This window comes from Zootoca vivipara, chromosome 7 (genome assembly GCF_963506605.1).
Source record: "Zootoca vivipara chromosome 7, rZooViv1.1, whole genome shotgun sequence".
In the NCBI taxonomy this organism is placed as follows: Eukaryota; Metazoa; Chordata; class Lepidosauria; order Squamata; family Lacertidae; genus Zootoca; species Zootoca vivipara.
The window spans coordinates 52,797,169-52,819,086 of NC_083282.1; the positions used below are offsets into that span (position 1 = coordinate 52,797,169).

Here is a 21,918-nt window from a genome sequence, read left to right on the forward strand (position 1 = left end):
AAAACCATGTATTTGTATGGTGGTACTGTGGCTGTTGTTGCAACCCACCTTAGATCAGGACATGACCTGTAATGAGTCCCGACTCAGCAGTTGAAGACCAGTTGAAAAAGCAGAGACGGCTTCTTTCCATTCCCACCCCCTTCATTTTAAAGAGGAAAAAAATCTTCAGCTGACATGGCTTCAAAGGTTTTAAAAACAAAATGGAACAAAAAGCTGGGCCTGCTGTATTGCTTCTCCCGCTATCATTCTGGTGGCGCTAATTTCAAATTTAGGCATATGGGCACATGATTTTTCAGCATGGTGATTTGTCCAACCTTGCATACCCACTCCTATCTATGGTAAAAATGTGGAAAGTCGCCCTTGACTATAAGGTGGGTTTAAAAGCAGAGCTGCTCTCTATTAGTTCCTTGCTTTGCCTATCTGGCGGCTTCTTTGAAGTTCAAAATTTCTTCTTTGAATTTTCAAAATAGATCTGGCTTTAGTTTGCTACGGATGCTTTCCTGATGCCACTTTCCTGCTGGTTTACTGCAGTATGTGCTCTTGCTACTGTACACTTTGCACTTGAGCAGCAGTAATTCAATTTCACGTTGCTGTTTGTTTTCCTTTAGATGCTTAAAAGTAGTGTCACCCATACTCATATAGTGCAAGGGAATAGTAACCTGCAGTGAGAGGTTTTACATGAGAGGTTTTGGGGGCATTGTGGCTCTTGGTATTCTTTGTTATTTTTGTGTGCGGTGGTTCTTTAGGTTTCTCCTGTCTCTAGGGTGGATTTGCCCCCCCCCCCTTTAATGGTATGTCCCAGTTCCTATTGTATTGGCTGCTTCAGTTTTGACTAATGTCTGTGTTTTATTATCCCATTGTTTTGTTTATTTTTTGGGGGTATTTATTAATTGGCTTTCTTTTAGGCATTGAATCAAAGCTCTGCAGGCTTATTGTAGCTTGTTTTCATATTGCTTGGTTGTCTTCTGATACTTGTTTTTGTATGCTGTTTGTTGGTTTGGGCTTCCTTCTGAAAGGAAAAGTGGGGTATCGGTACATGTTGAAATGAAAACACACAGCATAGCCGCTACTCTTTTTGAGCCTTGGAACAAAACAGAGCAAACAGCAGGAATATGCTTCTCACTAAAGTGTACAAAAGTTACGTTATGTTGAAGTTAAGATTGGAGTAAAGTGCTACTCTTTGAAAAAGGAAAGCTGCCTTCCATTTATTAACAGTAAAACGGAAATATTAGCATATCCTGCCCTGGTATTTGTTAACTCTTCAGCCCAAACCTGCAGGGATTGACAACCCACCATTCACTTATGTATTGAGTAGCCATTAAAATGTACACTGATTGCCTTAACACCGGGATGGGGGTTCTGTGACCCTCCATGTGCTGTTAGACTCCATCTCCAGTCAGCCCACGGCATCTTGGTCAGTGGTTAGCTGTGGTGGGTGTTGTAGTCCAAACACATCTGGAGGATCAGAGGTTCCCTATCCCTGGTTTAACAGATTTTATGTTCATGTAAAGGTGGAGTCCTTTAAGTTCTTGGGCTCTATGATCTCTCAAAAATTGAATTGGTCAGATACCATCAATATAATTATTAAAAAGTTACACCAGAGATTGTATTTCTTGCGACAACTAAGAAAATTTAATCTGCCCCAATAATCGCATTGCAGTGTAGTTGAAGCAGAATTCCAAGTATGGTTGATACTTGACCAATAAATTATTCTATTCTATTCTATTCTATTCTGACAAACTATAGAAAGCGAAAACTTTCATATTCATTGCAGTTTACATGTTAAGGTGAAGAAATGCTTTGGTTTTTAACAGCATTTTGTGAAAGATGGGGGGCAAGGGTCTTTTCAAAGACAAACATTTCCTGAAGTACCTCCTGCTTTTCTTAGGAAATCTTAGTTTATCCAGATGTGTTTGAGTTGACTGCATGGCTAGGTAGGAGACTTGGAAATATTAAATTGCTAACTCCCATCAACTCATGTGGGAAGTCGTTTGTTGTGCCATCATTTTCTTTTGAAATTGTTATGTTGATAAGCTCATTTAGAGTGCAGGAGCAACGTTTTATCTTCAGAGGTTTACTCTAGCTGACTTTATTCACTAGGCCATGCAAGGCATCATAATCCATAATATGATCACAACAACAAAAATATAGTCAGTGGCTCATAAAATTTACTAGAGCTCGTGTTGTGGGAGTGAACCTGTTGAATTGGGCTTTAGCCCCCCCCCCTTTAGTCGTGGGAGTGCTTGTTTCCCACAATGTTTCAGGTAGGTGACAAACATACTTTTTCCAAGGCCTCCTGTGATGCTTTTGACTTCTAAACTCTGTATGAGGGATTCTTTTTCTTCTTCTAGCGGTTTCTACTAAGGAGCTTCTCCAAATTCTATGCATTGGAGTAGGGCCAGAGCAAGTGTGTTATGAAAACTATTCCTAGCAGCTAAGCTATTTTAATTTCTATGAGAGTTTGACTTGGTTAAAAAGGAGGACATATTAGTATGTCTACTGAAGACTTAGCTGTACTACACAACTTTGTGGGCACAGCTGTTCTCTGGCAAATGTCCCATTGGTTCCCGCTTTCTGGATGTCTTGGGGCATGTATACATGTGGGGTGGGGAGGAGTCTGTCGTGCTTAGATCATTGCAGTGCAGTGTTTGAAACTGATATGAAAGCCAGGCGCTAAATGACACCTTAAAACGAGGTTATGGGCGAAACAACTGAATGTCCAGGCGTGCTTTTTCTCTAACAAGAATTCAAAGCTGAAAATGAATGAACTGCAGGTAGAATATTGTGTTTATTTTTCACATTGTCTAGTCCGTCCCCTGTCCACACCCCAAATATTCTTAAGAGGGTCTCTTCTCCAGTACCTGGAAGTGGGAGGCAGAAAAAAGTCCTCCGCTGCAGTTTTAATCTGAATCCTAGGCGCAGTACGGCGTCCAGAGCTCAGAAACTCCTTGCACTAATGAAATTCCTTGTTGTAAAATGCGGCTAGAACAGTGGGAGTTTTGAACGCTGTTGCAGTGTGAACAACGTTGTGCAGAGTGATGCCTTCCAGTATAGCATAGATAGTAGCTTCAGCTCAAATTTATGCTGTTGTAATAGTACTACTTTGCTTCTGCAGGTGCTGCTAGCAAGTCATGATGGTTGAATCTGCCTCGGAGACAATACGTTCTACTCCCTCCAGTCAGAATGGGGTCAGCAGCCTAAACAATCCAAATGATGGAGGAGGCGGTGGTGGATGTGGAAGAGAAGGAGGAGCCAGTGGAGAAACCAATGGAGAAATGAGCCCAGTGGAACTCTTGCATTTTCAGCAGCAGCAGGTACTGAGGATTTGATTCTTTCAGACTCTTGCTTACCTACCTTTTGAGTGCTTCCCTCAACCTGTTAGGAGCAGGTTGATCCAAAATGGATCCCAAACCCTTTCCTTGGTCTTTATACTACTATGTGGTATAGTAGAATACAGAAAAAGGGGAATGGAAAGATAATAAGCCATGAATAGGGTAGTTTAATTGGTGGGAGAGGTTGTGCATAGTCTGCTGCTGTCAGTTCTTAGCCACATTTAGTAATCTTGCCTTCATAGACCTACTTCTATAAAATTCTGATTGGAATGAATATTCTTTTCGTGGAAGTGACTTTTTCATAGATGTGACTTCTTTAGGATTAGCATTTATGCCTAGGTATGTGCATACCTTAAATTAGCATTCCATCTTACTTTTACCAAAATGTTTGACTTAGTTTATGACAGATCCTTGTCTGTTCACACTCTGCTTATTTTTCTCTGTACCCCACACTCCCCATTCAGTGGCAGGATGTTCTTGGAGTCATGTGAACAGATTGGCACATGGCTGTTTTATATGCCAGTTTGTAACTTCAGGCATACTTAATCTTGTGGCCAACCCTATTGGAAGGTGCTCTTCTGAGTTTGAACCATCCTCCTTCAGTTGTGTACATACTTTACTGATACTGTTCATGTGTGTGTTTTCTATCTCCAGCTTTGCATGTAAGCCAGTGTAGTGCTGGCATTGTGTAGTACTAGCAGGCTTTTGGGGCAGCCCTATGAATCACATCTAATAATAATAATAATAATAATAATAATAAAATAAAATTTTATTTATACCCCGCCCTCCCCAGTGAAAACCGGGCTCAGGGCAGCTAACACCAATAAAATTACAATAAGACATAAAAGAAAAAGAAAATAATTAATTAAAATGCATATTAAAATACAATATTAAAATTTAAAATGCAGCCTCATTTTAAGTAGTCCATAAATCCAAACCATGAGGGAGGAAAACACAGGGGTCAGACTGAATCCAACCAAACACTGCACTATCACCTGCCTTGAAAACTAACCAGCTGTAACAATTGTTACCATGTCATTGCGGATTCTTTCTTCTCACACAAAGTCCTAAAGGTGATTTTGTGAGCTCACAGCAGTGTTACCCTTTGGAGCCGACTCAAATACACACATGGGTGCCACATTGTGAAGGCATTCCACATATTTGCTGTCTTTCCTTCAAATCAGGGATTAGGTAGTCCCAAATCAGAAGCACTAGCTACGCTGCTTGGCCAGGTATTTGGATGTAACAAAGAGTACATGCCACAGTTCACCTTTGGCATACTGTGTGTTTGCCCATGTTCACACAGTGCAGCTCTGTTTTGGTGGTCTTACTACATATGCTGCGTGTAAAGGAAAATAGGAACACATGCACTACAGGGATTTTTTGGTGTCCATTTCTTAGGCATGTATGTGCAGATAATTTTTATGTAGCATTTGCATGTGTTTGTGTATGGATTTAAGTGCTTACAATTTACCGTACCTTTCAAAACAAACTTAAGAGAAAACTTTAGTAACCTCAGATACTAAATAAGGCAATGAGCCTAGACTCATACGGAGATCGCCTCTCGTCTAAGTTGTAAATTCCAGCGTGAAAGCTGTAAAAAATTGCTGTGTCTGATACTTTAGTAGTGAGCACTGTAAATCCATTACCTGAATAACAGCCGTTTCTCATGCAGTTAAGCCACTGTTCCCCTGATCTGAAGGGTAATCATGCATGTCATGCTTCTCAGAGTCACCCCCGCTGAATGAAAGAGACACAGTTCACCCCCTCCTTCAGAGGGGCGTGTGTGGCTGTAGTAAGGCTGTCTTCATGGTGCCTTGGGGCTTGGCACTGCAATTAGTTTAACAGTATTGTGGGCTCTAGTAAACAGATGTGTGCTCACTCATTACCCAGGTAAAGTATTATGCAGTACTCACTGAGTAGCATGAACCTGGTGCCGTTAGGCCTAAGCCACTGTGGGAATGTGTAATAGCCATTGCTCCTGATTGAAAGCTATTGCTTTGTGAGGATGTACAATGCGTGTGTGGGACATTTACAGCCAAATTCTCAAGTAATGCATCCCCTCTGCCCCCAATGTGTGAGACTGCTTTTTTTAATTAAAAAAACACACAACTTTTTGCATTGCAGTGGTTTTTCTATTGGGGGAGAGAAGGACACATGGACTCTGGACCAAATAAGCCTGTTGGGCCTGTTTTCCTGAAATAATTTCCCCCCTGCCGTACACGTGATGCCATATGTGACATCGGTTGTGGTGCAAGGAGAGATGTGGCTAGATAGGCTGCACGACTGAATTCCCCATAGGGAGCTTGATTGCACAGGGCTTGCAAAGCGCTATGTGCAGCACTTCACAAGCTCCCAATGGACAGCTGACTATCAGGCATTTGAGCAGTGGTGCACAAAGCACTTTTCAAGCCCTGCGTTCAGTCCTGAGCATAGGACTGACACAGCCCCTTGTGCTACAGTTCCCAAGTGCCTTATAACCAGCTGGCTGACAGTCACTTGGGATGTTCCGTGCAAGGGACTTGATAGGTGAGCAGGACAACCCACCTGTCAATCATCTGACATCAATCAACAATGTGGGGGTTATAATACCGTGTGGTTTGGCTTGATGTAATATGTATGCCACTGTTTTGCGACTTGCCATGTGCCACAGTGTGGCAACTAATACTATATACCTACATTTTTGCTGCATTTGCTTGTCCAAAGGCAGATATGATATCCTGTCTTGCTCTGTGGCAGAACTCTCTTGAAGAGATGGCTGTGGAAAATGCTATACCACAATTGGTCAGCCATGTTGAGATTCCTGCATTGGCGGGGGGTTGGACTAGAAGACCCTTGGGGTCCCTTCCGACATTACAGTTCTATGATTCTATGTGGACTTTTCTGAGATGAACTTGAGGAGGATCTTGCAGGAATCAAGTGGAGTATCTTGCAGGAATCAACTATCCTGAGTGCTCCCATATACCTGCCTTAGGGCAATATATATTTGCTTATATTTTTATAATTTACACACGTACAGAGCATTTAAGCTTTTTCAAGTACCCCAAGGGTCTGACCAAAAAGGACAAATTCCCACCTGCTGGAATTTAAATGAAGTTACTTGCCCCAGTTCCTTCCTGGGCACCTTCTACTGGAGGCAAGTCACTTCATAGTGGGATGTACCAAAGAATGGTAGTAAAGGGGAGCAACTGTATTTCTTGTGCTCTTTTCTTCACCAGGAATGAAAGAGCTTAGTTGTGAAGTAACTGAAAGGAGGTTATTTTTTTTGGGGGGGGGGAGAGAGAATCATTATCCCAAATAACGTTTGCCTTTCTTCCATGCCCCTGCCCCCTCAGCACTGCATATAATTAACCTGTAGAATTCACCAGTGTGAGACGGTGTTTAAAGGCAAAGGAGACTTCTGAACGCATATGGCATCTGCAGTGACAGTAGCTCAGATGAGAACCATTGGTGCCATCAATCTTCATGCTTCAGGGAACAAGCTGAGCAGCAGCTGGGGTCAGTAATAAATGTCCCCATATATAGAGTTTTGCACAATTAGGTGCTTCATGAAGGATTTACACCTTCTCCAGTAGCATCCTATATCTGCCCCTGTTTAAAGAGGCTTCTGAGCCATTGGTCTGTTCCTGTCTGACAACTTCTGTCTCTTCCTTGTGCTTCAGATCCCAAATGCGCCATCTCTCACTTCCTCTTTAAAAACGAAACAGAAAAAAAAGACCCAGGACTAATTCTCAGGAGGAGGACTAGAAAAATAATAAGTGGACTGTAAATAAAAGGCTGGGGGTGGGGGGGAGATATTGGTGAACATATTATGCAACCAGTTGGTAAAATTCCTGCCACAAGAACAGTCAAGGCCTAGAATGTAATAAAACTGGTCATGAAGAACTACTTCTAGAGGGCAAATGGCTAATGGCATCAAATATGGAAAGACAGATTAAAACTTGCTGCTTCAGAATAATAGCTAGTCTTTGTTAGGGCGATTTTGGACATGTATTTTCTGTGTCAAAAGCCATTTGTATATATGAAGCTCAACACACACACACACACACACACCTACCTCCTGCTTTATCCTGTGTTACAGGTATTTGTTGAAACTGCTTACATAATACAGTGTGTTTGTATATGTGGTGTTCAGCACTACACATTTCAGAACAGTTTTTGACATGCTAGGTGCATTTAGTTTGCTCTGGGTGATCGCATTCTCTAACTCACCTGCGTACGTGAATCATCTCCCAAAGTTTGAGTATGGACACCCTGGATCTGATCATGTTTGATGAACGCAGACTAGTAGGTGGACTTTAATAAGTATGTCTAGACAGTGCTTGTTTCTAGGATTTTTTTATGATTCAGTGCTGTCTGTATAGAAATTCTACAGCTCCATCCACATACTTTTTATGGAGTTCACTGTGGGATTAACTGAGCTGATTTTGTTTTTCTGGCGATGTCTGGGGCAAAAATATAATAACCCTTTTCCAGAATACTTCTGGCTGTGTGCCCCCCCCCCCGGCCTATTTGAAACAATCTCTCAACCCTTCCCCCCAAGTTGTGTAGTCTCTGGCTTGCACTATGAGGTAGGTGCCTTCTCAATGCTGCATTCCATCCCTTTGGCAAAGGAGATAATGATTTTGAATGCTGATTCCCATGCAAGTGTCATTGGGTTACTGCAAAACGACCAAACACCTAGAACAACATAAACCTTTGCTGATTGTACTCCACATTGACCATTTTCCTACAGAGAGACAAAGTGTATTCTGCTCTGGTCAGACCTCACCTGGAGTGCTGTGTCCATTTCTGGGCACCACAGTTCAAGAAGGATACTGACAAGCTGGAACGTGTCCGGAGGAGGGCAACCAAAATGGTCAAAGGCCTGGAAACGATGCCTTATGAGGAACGGCTTAGGGAGCTGGGTATGTTTAGCCTGGAGAAGAGAAGGTTAAGGGGTGATATGATAGCCATGTTCAAATATATAAAAGGATGCCATATAGAGGAGGGAGAAAGGTTGTTTTCTGCTGCTCCAGAGAAGCGGACACAGAGCAATGGATTCAAACTACAAGAAAGAAGAATCCATCTAAACATTAGGAACAACTTCCTGACAGTAAGAGCTGTTCGACAGTGGAACTTGCTGCCAAGGAGTGTGATGGAGTCTCCTCCTTTGGAGGTCTTTAAGCAGAGGCTTGACAGCCATATGTCAGGAATGCTTTGGTGGTGTTTCCTGCTTGGCAGGGGGTTGGACTGGATGGCCCTTGTGGTCTCTTCCAACTCTGATTTTATGATTTGCCCAAACAACACTAAGGCTCAGAGTAGGGATTAGAACTATCAGATTCCTGGTTTCGAGACCTCTGCTTGGTCAACTTGAGGATTTTTTGTTCTTTTAAGATTGGTATATTTTATAAAGTAGCTACCACCCAGGACCTGCTGATGTTGCTTCGCTGAAGAGATCTGTTCATGGTACACATACTGGAAGAACACATTTTGAAGATCACAGTAGAGGATTTTGTTGTGGTTATTGCAGCTGCTGTGCAGGTATAACATGTTCTCTCCACCTCTTCCCATCAGACAAAGTGCCCAACTCCTGAGCTTTTGGTAAACAAGGCCTGGAAACGTGAGCTGGGCTGTGGAGTAATGAGGTGACAGAAGGAGAGGGAGATAAACAGAGAGAGTCAGAAGTCAGGCATCTGACAGGAGTTTAGACTGAAACAAACAGCACTGGCAAGAGAGCGCTCGTCACTTTTGAACAAGACGGAGTGTCTGTTTCCATGCAACGGGCAGAGCTGAAGAGCTTGTTTAAATAGAGATGAAAGGAACAAGGAGGCTGTGTGACCTGCAGCCGTCGTATGGTCCTGAGGCTAGAAAAAGGGAGGAGGATGTTAGGAAGAGAGGAGTTGCTGAACTTGAATTCAGGATGGTTGTAGAAAGAAATCTGGGAAGGCCAAGCAGATCCCTTGAGCGCTACATGCAGATGTGTTGGAAAGTTCAGTGGTTCCTGGAGCTATTTCTTTTATGTGCTGTATCTCAGAAAGGTCTCCATTTATCAGAGGGCAAACCAGAAGCTCCAGCATATGATTTGGCAGCTAGGTATCAAGTCTGAGCTCTGACAGGCAAACTTGGTTATTGCTAGATGTCTAAAGTAATAATTTATGAAACAAAGATTTGACCTTGTAGATTTGATTTGTTTTGTTATACATGGCTAACTCCCAAACTTTGACCTGTTACCTAATAGATCATATTGCCCCTGCGGGAACCTTTTTTCATGCAAAGAAAAAAAAAACCCCACATAAAGTGCTACAGTAACCTAAACGCCCAGTCATGCTTCTATAGCCTTTGAAAGTTGGTCAATTAATCAAACCTCCCAGCCCTATGTTCCCAGTGTTTGTGGGTATTGCAGCTCTTTTGGGTTCCTGTCTTTCCCCCCACCTCCAAGTAACCTTTCTCCTGTGGAGCTTGCCCTTTCCAATTTGATACAAGGCAGACTCTGAGAAAACACTAAACACTGTGTGCTGCTGTCAGGAAAACAGAACAGCCATGTTATAGTTACATTTACTTTCCTTCCTTTTTCTCTGTAATGTGTCCGGTCTTTAATTCAGTTGTGAGCCTGTACCTAGGGACTTAAAAAAAAAAGTCATTCTGCAGCACCTACTATATATTTTTTAATATAAACAACAACAACAACCCAGCAATAACAATATTGTCATATTTCGCTTCTGGCTCTATAAGCACACTGATTGATATTCAATGATCTTGTATGCATATGAGCCAACTGCTCAAAATATCTGTGATAATTCTTCATGCAGAAGCACTAATGCTTTTTAAACAGTCCTTATCACATTTGTTGCACATTAGAATGCATTGCAGGGGGTTGGACTAGATGACCCATGGGATACCTTCAAACTCTACAATTCTATGATTCTATGACTCACATGCAATTTGTACACATACAGTAAGGCAAGGATAGTCAATGTATTACTAGCCAGATGTTGGACTACCATCTCTGACCATTGGCCATGTTGGCTTTGGCTGATGGGAGCTGGGAGTCCAAAAACATATGGAAAGTACCATGTTGGCTGTACTGGCATAAAGAAGTGTTGTGTATGATAATGCTTCTGTGTGTGGTCATGCCATAGATAAAGACTTTTCAGATGCCTACAAAAGCAAGCTGGTCATCAGTGAACTGCTTATGGAGATGGAAACGGCAGTAGCGAGATCTGAAATCCTGATAATAAAACTAGCTGTGATGGAGGTGATCAAAGCCATGGGAATTAATTCTCTTAAAATATGCCAGACTTCATCTGTCCAGCTTCAAGCTTGTTATTGCCCATAACATTGCTATTTTTTCTTTTTTCAAATTATGGGTACAAGTCTTCATAGGTCGTGTCTTGAAACAGGTTGCAAGAATAGGAAATATGTACCCATGTATCTATAAAACTCGGTGAACTTTCCTAGTGCAGTCAACATGGACATATGTGTTGGGGCTGTGACCTGATCAATGTCTTCTTTTGGGAGACGGAGGAGTGGGGGGTTGTGATCCATTTGATCTCTCTGTATGATCCAGTAAAACAGTGATTTAAGAATCAGTAAAATTATTTTATGGCTATTTCCACACATTTTGAAGGTCTGTGGGTCAAGAGCCCTTGATTCTAGGTAGCCTGGATCTTGAAATGTGGCTCTAGCAAAATGCTCTGTGGTGCCTTGTTCATTCTGAAATGTGCTCATTTTCAAAGCAGTCTTGGAGTGTCTATCTATATTCCTACTCATGCTTTAGCTCAGAAGGGTCTGTATGTCTGTAGTCTGAAAGCTGCTTTAGCCTACAGTAAACATGCAGTTGCTGTATTGTAATTTTGCTGCTCTGAACGTGCACTTGGGAAATGGGGAGAACAACTCCCACCTCCTTCCAAGGAGTAGACTACTAGAAACAACTTCCAGTGAGGCTTCCGGAGACTCTTTCTGAAGAGAGTGGAAAGAATGGAGGGATCACTTCCCATCTTTCTCTAGCAAATTTGATGGTGTTAGGGGGAAATCCTTAGGTTTCAATGGTGGGGCCAAGGGCGTACCCACCACGGGGCAAGTTAGGGCAGCTGCCCTACTCTAGAAGCAGGGCTGGTGGGCAGAGGCGGAGCACAGCCCGGCGGAGCGCGAGTTCGCCATTCGCGCCGCGCCGCGCCGCGCTGCACCCTCCCTCCAGCTCCCCGGCGCGCCCTCAGGCAAGGCCAAGCATGGCGGGGAACCAGGGAGCGCGGCGCGGTGGGTGGGAACGCCGAACTCGCGCTCCGCTGGGCTGGGCTGGGCTCCGCCTCCGCCCACCAGCCCTGCTTCTAGGGAGGGGCACAGCCCGGCGGAGCGCGAGTTCGCCGTTCCCGCCCACTTTGTGGCCCCTCCCCTTCCGTGCCTTGGCCCCTCCCCTTGCCCCCCCTAGTTTTGATCCTGGGTACGCCCATGGGTGGGGCCCAGCTGAAAAACGTCCTGGGATTCAATAGCGCGCGCTTACATTGTGGCAAGGGTCATAGAAGGGGAAAGGTCAGCTAGGGTCATGGGAGGGTTGCCTAGCGTCTGGGAACTCCCACAGTGGTTGCTGTGGGAACATCAAGAGACCTCCAGTGTGTTAACATCCTGTAACGAGATTCAAAAGAGCTCTAGTCTTTGCACATTAATGAGTTTTTAACTTGGGCTAAGTCCTCCCTACCAGAACCCCACCTTCCCAAGTTCAGATCCTCTTTAATCCTTGGAAAGAGGGAGCATTACAGAGACTGGAAAGCAAGAGACCAAGGCAGTATGATTAAAAAACAACAACCCTCCAACCTACTTGGTAAGACAGGATTGAGGAGAGAATCCTCTGAGCCATACTGCACATTGACTGCTCTTGACTTCCCCGGGAGCCACTGCTGAGAACATCTGGAGAAGAGATTAACCCTTTGGGGGCATTATTGCTTTTCTCCCACTTGCGTGATTGTATTCACAGTCTGGTGCCTACAGCAGCAGCTCTCCAGGATCTCAGGCAGAGGTCTTTCACATTACCTGATACCTAAACCCTTAAAATAAAGTTGATGAGGCCCAGTATTGCATCTGGGACCTTGCATATGAAAAGATTGTGCTGTACTACTCACTTTACACTCTTTGCCCTAACAAAATCCTACAGTTGTTACATTAAAAAGTGTAATCTATGGGCTTCATTTATCGCCTTCTTGACCCTTTGCAACCTTCTCCTGAAACAAAGTTGGTTTTTTTGCATATGGCATACTGCTCCATTAATTGTGTATCAGCTTTAGTCTAGTATTTGTGCTGTCTCCATTTTTAAAAAAATCCTATTATTATTATTTAATTGATTAATTAAATTAAAAATCACCCTATAACCGGAGGTCTCAGGGTGGTTAACAGGATAAAATCAGAATATAAAACCACAAAATACGTAATCCAAATTTTAAAAAACCCAACCAATATAGCCCATAAAATTTTAAGATTCATAAGCATTTCCTTTTCCCCTCAGTGCTTCCATAATGGCAGTGTAAAAATTGGCTAGATTAAATCAGTGAGAGCATGGGGTAGAGTTGAACATTTGAGTGGTAAAAAAAGACTTGATCCATCAACTGGTCAGGTGTTGGCAAACTAACTGTCACTTATTTTTATGGGTGCAGTCCAAGCTCACTCCCACAACCACAGCCCTGTTGTTCACTTGTGTGTTTAGTGAGCAGGTAAGACATGCTCCAGACTGGCACGGTGATTAGATGCCAGCTGGTGATGGCTGTAAGACCAATTCACGATCCAGCAGATCTTGGTCTGGTTCCACCGCACCCCTTGGAATGCCCCATTTTGGGGCTACCCCCTGGCAGGGCTATCACCTGGGAGAGCTGAGCAGAGGGATGCCTCTGCTCAATCTATACCCACACAGCTTGGCATAAGCAGGGGTTGGATTGCTCTGTAAAGCATTAACTTGATTCCCAAACAGCAGATATATGCTCAACAGGTTTGATACTTTGTTTTATAATTTGAGTAGCTGTTATTGTGAAGCAATGATACTAATGGTGTTTTATTTTAAAATTGCAACTTTTTACAATCAATGGCATGCCATAACTTTTAACATTCAGCTACTACTCCAAACCATGGTTTGGGAAATAAGAAATTAGCTATGTGCTTGCACGTTCTCATGTCCCCTTGCATGCAGCTTAACACAATACGTACATTGCTTCCTGGTTAAATCATGCCGTAGTGTTTCACTACATCCAAAATAGCAAGCAATGGTGTGAAGTAATCCTGGTTTGCCACTGTGGTTCGGTGGCCTTGCTGGCATGCTGTAGTTTGATTAAACAAGAAAGTGATGTATTTAACTGAGATCTTGAGCGGAGGTAGGAAGAGGCAATGTGTGAGCATGTGCCTCAATCCCAGTCCTCCAAACCATGACTTGGGATATTATCTGAAAGCAACTAATGTTAGATCTCTATTGATCTTAATTGTTCACCGAAATAAACCTTCTCTTTTGCTTTTATTTTGGAACGCCAAGGTCGTCCTAAAATTCCACTTTAAAACAAAAAGATCAAAATAAAAAATTCAAGTCAGTTTTTTAAAGGGAATTGTATACAACACAGAGCAGACCAATTATATGTGTATCATCAACATCATGGCTTCATGGAATATTTGACTGCAGTCAAGTTGGCAGTCATTTGACAGTATTTCATACTGGCATGCCAACCCTACATAGGAAAGAGAGAGATGTATTCCAGGAATTGCTAGTAAAAATGAAGTGAGGCACTAGCAGAAACGAAGACAAGAAAATACCATCTAAAAATTGTAAGAGTGTGATGGGGGTGCAGATATGTCTCTTCTCATCGGTGATCTCACGGGCATCATCCCGTAAGTGTCCTTGACAGTCCCGCAGCAACCTTACGCACAGCAATTAGAAAGCAATGGAAATACTAGTTGGAAGGGAAGAATCTCATTTAAAGTGCAATGTTGAAATGAGAGTGGAGTGCTTGGTTTCCCACAACACAGGCTGGATCTAGAGTGGCTGATGAAAGGTGACTATCAGAAATATAACGGCTGGTGGACAAATGAAACTAAACATTGGCCTTTGTATGGCATTTTATGAAAATCTGTTTCTATTTGAATGAGGAACTTGCTCTTTGCCCTCCTCCCAATTCTATATAAAGCCCTATAAATCTTCCCCTAAAGTGATACCACACAAACTTTCTATATAATTCAGTAGCTTACAAAAGTAGTAATGGTATTAGTACTGAGATGACGTTATCAGCTTTGATAACTTGTTTGCAGATTTTACTATATTTTATAGCTTTGGATTTAGTTGTCATGAAAATCTGTTCCTCCACTTTAAGGGAAATGCATAACCGTGTTTGTTACTGAAAAAAGCTTGAAAATGCTGCTGAAAGGGGGTCTGAAGACTAAAAAATAAATGTTAAAAGCCTCCCAAGGGAGTGTTTACTATGTTCTCCTTTATCCAAACTCCAAAATACTGTGTGCATACAGAAGTATAAGATATTATTACTTTCAAAATTTAGGACTTGTGCTGATTACAGGGAGTGGAGAATTCTGTAAGTTTTCAAAAAATGGTGGTCACATGGTATTCACCTTGGTACTACCAAAATAAAAACTTAGTTGGTCTTTAAGGTGCTACTGAAGGAATTTTTTTATTTTGCTTTGACTCAGACCAACACGGCTACCTACCTGTAACCTTGGTACAGGTTAGGCATCTTCTTGCTTTAAGCACCCAAGGTAAGCCCGCACAATTTTTTGAACCATTTCTTGACATTCATACATTGCATAAATGTTAAACTGTTAAATGAAAACTAGTCCCTAAGGTGAAGCAGTTTCATATTTAAGGGAGAGTTAAGGTACATGGGCTATGTGACTTGAGCGAGGTCCAGAGGGTGGCAACAGAAGAACAGACCTTTTTTTGCAGGTGTGGGTGGAGAGAGAGAGAGAGTTAAATATATTTGTGCAATACATGATGCTAGTACAATATTCTAAGATAAAAGCAGGTGCCAGAAAACTTAATTAAGCTTCATCTTGCTCTTACTTTTGGCTAATTTCGTATCACGTTCCTCCAGGTGTTCGTCTCTTACATTGGTCAATCTTCCTACAGGCATCCTGCCTGGATCCAGGACAGTTCGTCTCTTACATTGGTCAATCTTCCTACAGGCATCCTGCCTGGATCCAGGACAGTCCGCTCTGGTACATCAAAGCTCCTGCTTTCAGAGAACAAAAGGGGAGAAATGGGGTGGTGGTGGAAAATGTTCATGAAATTATTCCTGTGCATTGATCTGAGGAGAAATTAGCCTTACTCACATCGAAAACCCTTACATTTCCATAGTATAGCAGAAAGTCTTTGTCTCTAAAGACACTTTTTTTTCCAAAGCAAAGAAATAAAATACATATAATTGGTTGTAAAGTATTTGCATTGGGGTGGTTTTGAGGTAATCGTGAGCAGTTTTATTAGTGGTACTGGCCAATAGGTATTCTTGCACAACCAAACCTCTAATTGCAATAACTATCACATTAAGGAAAAGCTGGAGCAAAACTGCATTTTTTCAGTGACAAAATCCTTGCATTTTAAAGGGCAGAAAAATGCAGTTTCCTTAGAAGTGCTTCTTTGAGGGAAAGATGTCTAGGTTCATTGTACAATTTGAGAAGCAGCTGCTCATCTATCATGTGGGGAAAAGTATTACCCAATATGACCACAACTCTTAAGTCTGGCCACTATTTTGGTCAGCTGAAAAGTTGGAGGGAATATATCTCTTTTCAACTACCTCCCTATAACATTTTGAATTAGACAGCAACAGGCCTGCTGATTCATTGCCTAAGAGGGTGATGATCTTCAAACTTCTAAAGTGTGGGATTCTTCACAGCAGAAGCTACTATTGCTTCTTGCGATCTGATACTGGCAAGATTTTCTTAGTGCCCACGTGCACCTGGAATTAATTGTAGACTTTCTTTGTTGCTAGATGTGTACACACACAACCCTTTTTTTCAGGCTTCGTTGCTCTGGTTATTTGCAGCTAAGTCATAAAGTAGCAGCTGAAAATCAGACATAAAGAAATACAGACAGAAACAACTATTGAGCCGAATACTTGGATCCACGCTACATTGACTTAGAACCCAAAGTCGGAACTAAAATTCACTTTGAAAAAGTCAGTAAGCTCCCAAAGCTCAAATTCTTTCCCCAGAAATGCAGCTTATTGGTGTGGATTAAAATTGGGCAGGGTGGGGAAGATTTTGAAAATAATACAGATCTTAGGTTAAGGTTTTTTGAAATGGAAACACTTTTCGTTTTCCAAACTGAAACTCATCCATGGCTCTCAGTTCTTGGTGCATTTTTGATTGCTTAATATTAATATGCAGTACAAAATATAAACCATTAAAGTGAATGCTTCATTAAATATACTTTCAGCAGAACATCACACATGCATGTATTCATGCTTTCTCTTTCTCCTTTTCTTTGTGGCTTGGCTCACACATCACATTAACCATAGTTTGGAACAAGCTGTGGTTTTAACATGAACAAGCAGCAAGCTGGTATACAGTGTTGTAAAGTTCTTGCTCCAATCCTGGTGCTGCACCGTGGAAGAAACTAGACAAGAGTTTGCCTTGTCATGACATCAGAACCTTGAATTACTGTATGGGTTTGTTTCTTTCCAGATAAACCATGAGCAGTAACTGAACTTTGTTCTTGGCATACTGCTCATGGTTGGTTTGGGGAAAACAAGCAACAAGCCCCAGATCAGATGTCATGTTGAGCCAGACTCTCTTATTTCCTGGCCAATGTTTTTAACTATATTTTAACCATGGCTTAATTTGAAATGTGAACTGGGCCACTTTATAATAATAAGAGTAGAAGGGGCTAAATTCAACCTAATCAGCAGAAGCCTAGTGCAAGGACTTCCTCCCTCTCATCTTCCTGTGCACCCCCTGAAATTGGTTTGTGGGGGGCGCTGGGAGAACCTCCAGAACAGTGTACCAGGGGAAGGAGAGAGGGAATAATTCCTTCTAGGAAGCTGAAATGCTTGCTAAGATGGAATGATTGGACAGTGGATAATTCTGGTTGATAGCTCCACATCTGAGCTGATCATTAGGCAACTGTTGAGTGGGGCCAAGAGCCAAGAGCTAAGGCACAGAACTGGGATGTCTAAACCAGAGCACAAGTCAAGAGCAAAGGAATACTTGAGTTGCCCAGGCGAAGTCCCAGCCTGTACAGGAGGCCTTTTTAGCCTTCCTTGTTGAGGACTGTCAGTGGCCATGCTTGGTAGGCAGCCACTCCAGTATCCAAAAGCCATTTACTATCTGGGACATGCTCCCTCTTGTAATCTGGGTGCTATATCATATGGTGCAGCCATGCACAGAGCCAGAGTCGCCTAGTTCTCAGCCCAGCTGTTCTCCCCATCTGTTCTGTCATGTTTGCTATTGTCAGCTGACTTAACCACTAGATTTGTTTTTTTTTAAATGCATTGTGTATAAATGATGAAGATGTTCAAATGGGGTTTTCTGATAGCTACTCTAGAACTCTCTTCCTTCAGATAGTTGATTAAACCATGAGTATAGAAGCATTAAAACAAGACCACCTTATTCGAGCAAACATATAACTGTCAGGGATTTGGTGGAAATATCTGATAACATGTTTGTCTTTAACACAGTCTATAGTTTTAAACAACTTTTTTGAAACTAATTTAAAAATGTGACTTTAAGCCTCTGTGAATTATGTGGGTTAAAAATCTAAAGAAAAGTGTATGTCAGCCAGAATACTCTCATAGGGGAGCATCTTATTTCATCCTAAGAAGATGCCAAAGGGCTAACATAATTGCCAAGTGGCTTTGAATTGTTGGTAATATTTCTCTAAGGAAAAACAAAACCAAGGGAAGCAAAAGAAAAGACCCAAAATGATATTGCAAAATGTCCTCATCAAATAAAAATATTAATATAAAAGAATTAAAATACCCAGAACATTTGGGTCGATTACCTTTCTCTTTTCTCTTTTCATGGAAAAAACTCTCTTCAGTAGCTTTTTGGGTCTTCAGTATCTCTTACATTCTGTCTTTAGATGAAAGTGCCACTCCACAATTTCACACCAAAACTGAATTCCGTTACAATCTTCTCTTTCTGTGTCTTTGGGGGACGTTATTTCTGTGTCTTTGGGGGACGTTATTTCAGGCTAACCTCTTGAGAATTTGTAGAGTGATATGAATATGGCCGTTTCTTTTACTTGTTCTTTTCCTTGTGAAAGGCTCCATCTTTTTTCATGGATACAATCATGTCACAAACCTTAGCCCTAGCCTCTAGCCGACTTTTACAGTTCTGAGTTGTCATGACTGTTTATGCTAGGATTGCTTTTTCTTGATGGCAATGGGATAATAGAATCAAATCTAAGTGGCTGTTTGTTGTGGAATGGGTGTTCCTCATGCATGCCCCCCCCTGCAAGGTCTTCATGGCATCTGTAGCATCCATACCCCACCCCAAACTTTTAATCTGGATTTACCCTTTCTAGAAAAAAAGGTAATTTAAAAACAACAATATATTGCTAGTGACCCATTTGCAATTTAAATTCATGGCATGCAGTTCACTAAAAGAAAATTATATGAAAATGATGTACAGATGATGTTTAGCACCAATTATATTTTCTAAGATGTATAAAAATTCGTCTAATTTATGCTGGACATGTAAAGATAAAGAAGCTACGTTTTTCATATGTGGTAGACATGCAAAAAGGTAAAGGGTTTCTGGGAAATGATATATAATGAAATGAAAAAATGTTTACAAATACATTTGTCAAAAAACTAGAGGCCTTTCTACTAGGAATATTAGGAGATGAAGTGCCAAAGAAGCAAAATAGATTATTTATGTATGCGACCACAGCTGCCAGAATGCTTCTTGCCCAGAAGTGGAAAGGAGAGAACGTCCCAACGAAAGAAGAATGAATGACTAAGATGATAGACTATGCTGAATAGACTATGCTGAAATGGCTAAATTAGCCGTGAAGATCAGGCACCAAGATGAGGAAAATTTTTAACCAAGAACGGATTTTTTTTTATGGATTACTTTAAAGAACACTGTAAAAATTTGGAAACATTAGCAGGATTGTTGTAACATTTATGAACTGAAAATAGAATTAGGATATGAAAAAGAATTTGAAATTGTGTGGAAAAATAACTAGATGCAAGGAAAATAAAAGGAGAAAAATGGAAACGGGAGGCGGGGAGGTCAATCAAGTAAATTTGGATTGAATATGTAGGTATATGAAAATTATTGTTGTGATAAAAATAGAAAATAAAATATATAAAAAAGTGAATAAATCCTTATTCTCAGTTGCCTGGAGGCTCCTCACTGACAGTGATTGAATACTCCTCCCCCAACCTGCTTGATCCCTCCAGACACTTCTTGGGATCCTGAATTCACCTCCCCTAATCTGCTAGGACCCCCCTCCCACTCAAGATCATCCAGGATCATCTAGCACCAACTCCCCAAGCTCTTCTAAATCCTTCTCAGGATCTGACCATCCCCTTCATGGCATCCCTATGAAACTCTTGTCAACCATTAACATTCTTAAGCCCCTATCAGGAAGTATCCTGCATCTCTAAAAGGGTAGTGCAGTATGTTCTGTCATCTCTCCTAGTAGAGTAACCTAGTTGATCTTTCAGATATTGCAACAAACTTCCTTGTTTTGCTGCTTTTGCTTTCATTCTTTTTTCTGATCACCACTTGCTTGCTTTTACTTTTCTCCTTGATTCTACAGTGGCACCTCAGGTGACAGACGCTTCAGGTTATAGACTCTGTTAACCCAGAAATAGTACTTCGGGTTAAGAACTTTGCTTCAGGATGAGAACAGAAATCGTGCTCCGGCGGCGTGGCGGCAGCGGGAGGCCCCATTAGCTAAAGTGGTACCTCAGGTTAAGAACAGTTTCAGGTTAACAACGGACCTCCGGAACGAATTAAGTTCTTAACCAGAGGTACCACTGTACTCTGTGATCCTAGATGAAACCCTTCTTTTGAAGGATTTCTTTGCAATTACCTCCTGTTTCCTCTCTCTTCATCTTCCCCTAATAAGGCTGTTTCACTATTTAGCTCTGTTCTTTCTACTATAATTTATTCTTCTGCCTGCTCTCATAATCCTTTCTTTCTCAGCCTTGGCTTACTTCTTCATTCCGGTCTCTTCATTCATATATTAGACAACTTGCACGTTTATGGCGCAGGTCCTGAACACAGTGGTTTTTTAGAAGTCTAAACTTAATGCTCTCCCTTTTCCCCTGTTAGGCAATATTCAAAACTGATTTTTCCACAATGCTCATTGTCTCTCTTCAGTTGTTAAATTATTGCTCCACCTTTTTTCTTCTTTCTCTCACTCAGCTCCTCAGATTCTTGGTCATTTTTTTGTGATATAAACCAACTGCTGCTTATTTCTGATATTTATGGCATTTGCTTTTTTTGCCCTTTCTTTTTAGAACCTTTTTCCTTTATCCCGTTTCTTTGAATGGTCTTTCTGTTTGTCTTCACCTAAAAAGTCCTCTGGTGCTTTTAATCCTGTTTTGTCTTTTTCCCTTAAAAAGGTTTCTGGAGATCTTACCATTACCTATATTTTTGTAATGTTTTGACAAGCTTTTCCTTAGCACTAACTGATTCTTGCCTGTTGACAATCATCTAATTTATCTTATTTTCTTTTTTTCTAAACTAGTTGAATATGTTCTCTCTCATTAGTTGGTTTTTCTTTTACCTAACTATTTGATCTTCATCAGTTTTATGTTTTTACCACTCAACAGAAGCTACTTTTTGTTGTTTAGTCGTGTCCGACTCTTCGTGACCCCATGGACCATAGCACGCCAGGCACTCCTGTCTTGCACTGCCTTCCGTAGTTTGGTCAAACTCATGTTCGTAGCTTCGAGAACACTGTCCAACCATCTCGTCCTCTGTCATCCCCTTCTCCTAGTGCCCTCAATCTTTCCCAACATCAGGGTCTTTTCCAAGGATTCTTCTCTTCTCATGAGGTGGCCAAAGTATTGGAGCCTCAGCTTCACGATCTGTCGTGAAACTACTTTTACTTTATTTAAGTAAAGTCAAGTGAAGAGTGCTAATAGTCTATTCGTCTTGATCTGTCCTTGTTCTTCTTCTTCTGTCCCCTACTTTCAATACTGTTGGTCATTCTCTTCATTTTTGTCTTATATATCTAACCATACTTGCCACATTTCCGTTAATGGTTCTTTTGTTTCCTTGTCCTCTTCCCTTCTCTACCAGTGTTTTTAAATGTTCTATTTTAATCACCTTGCTTTTTATTTTTGTCCATGTCTTACATTTTAGTTATAATAATCATGGTCTTGGAGACAATGTTGTGTTATTTTCTGTCTCTGATCTTTTCTTTTGTTAATTTTTTATCTTGTCTTTTTATTTCCTAGTTCTCTGAAGCCAAATATTTCAAAGAGAATATCTTATTTTTCCTCTGGACTCTTCTCTTTCCATTTCTTTATTTATTGATCATGTGATTACTACTTCTCCTCAAGATAGAGATCTTAGGGATCCTTGGGGAAGAAGAGTGGACTATAAATGATTCTAAACAAACAAATAAACAAATGTTCTCTTCCATTTCCTTCTTTCCTCTCAGATGTCA

General features: G+C 41.4%; 1 protein-coding gene across 3 annotated transcripts in view; it reads left to right on the forward strand.

Annotated features, from left to right (window-relative positions):
- FOXP4 (forkhead box P4) overlaps nt 1-21,918 on the forward strand; it is a 157,160-nt gene that overhangs the window by 38,879 nt on the left and 96,363 nt on the right. For all 3 annotated transcript variants that reach the window (XM_035123076.2, XM_035123078.2, XM_035123080.2), the window contains exon 2: nt 3,116-3,314. In XM_035123076.2, coding sequence (XP_034978967.1) covers nt 3,132-3,314 — 183 coding nt within the window. In that variant the 5' untranslated portion in view covers nt 3,116-3,131. The remainder of the gene's footprint in view (nt 1-3,115; nt 3,315-21,918) is intronic.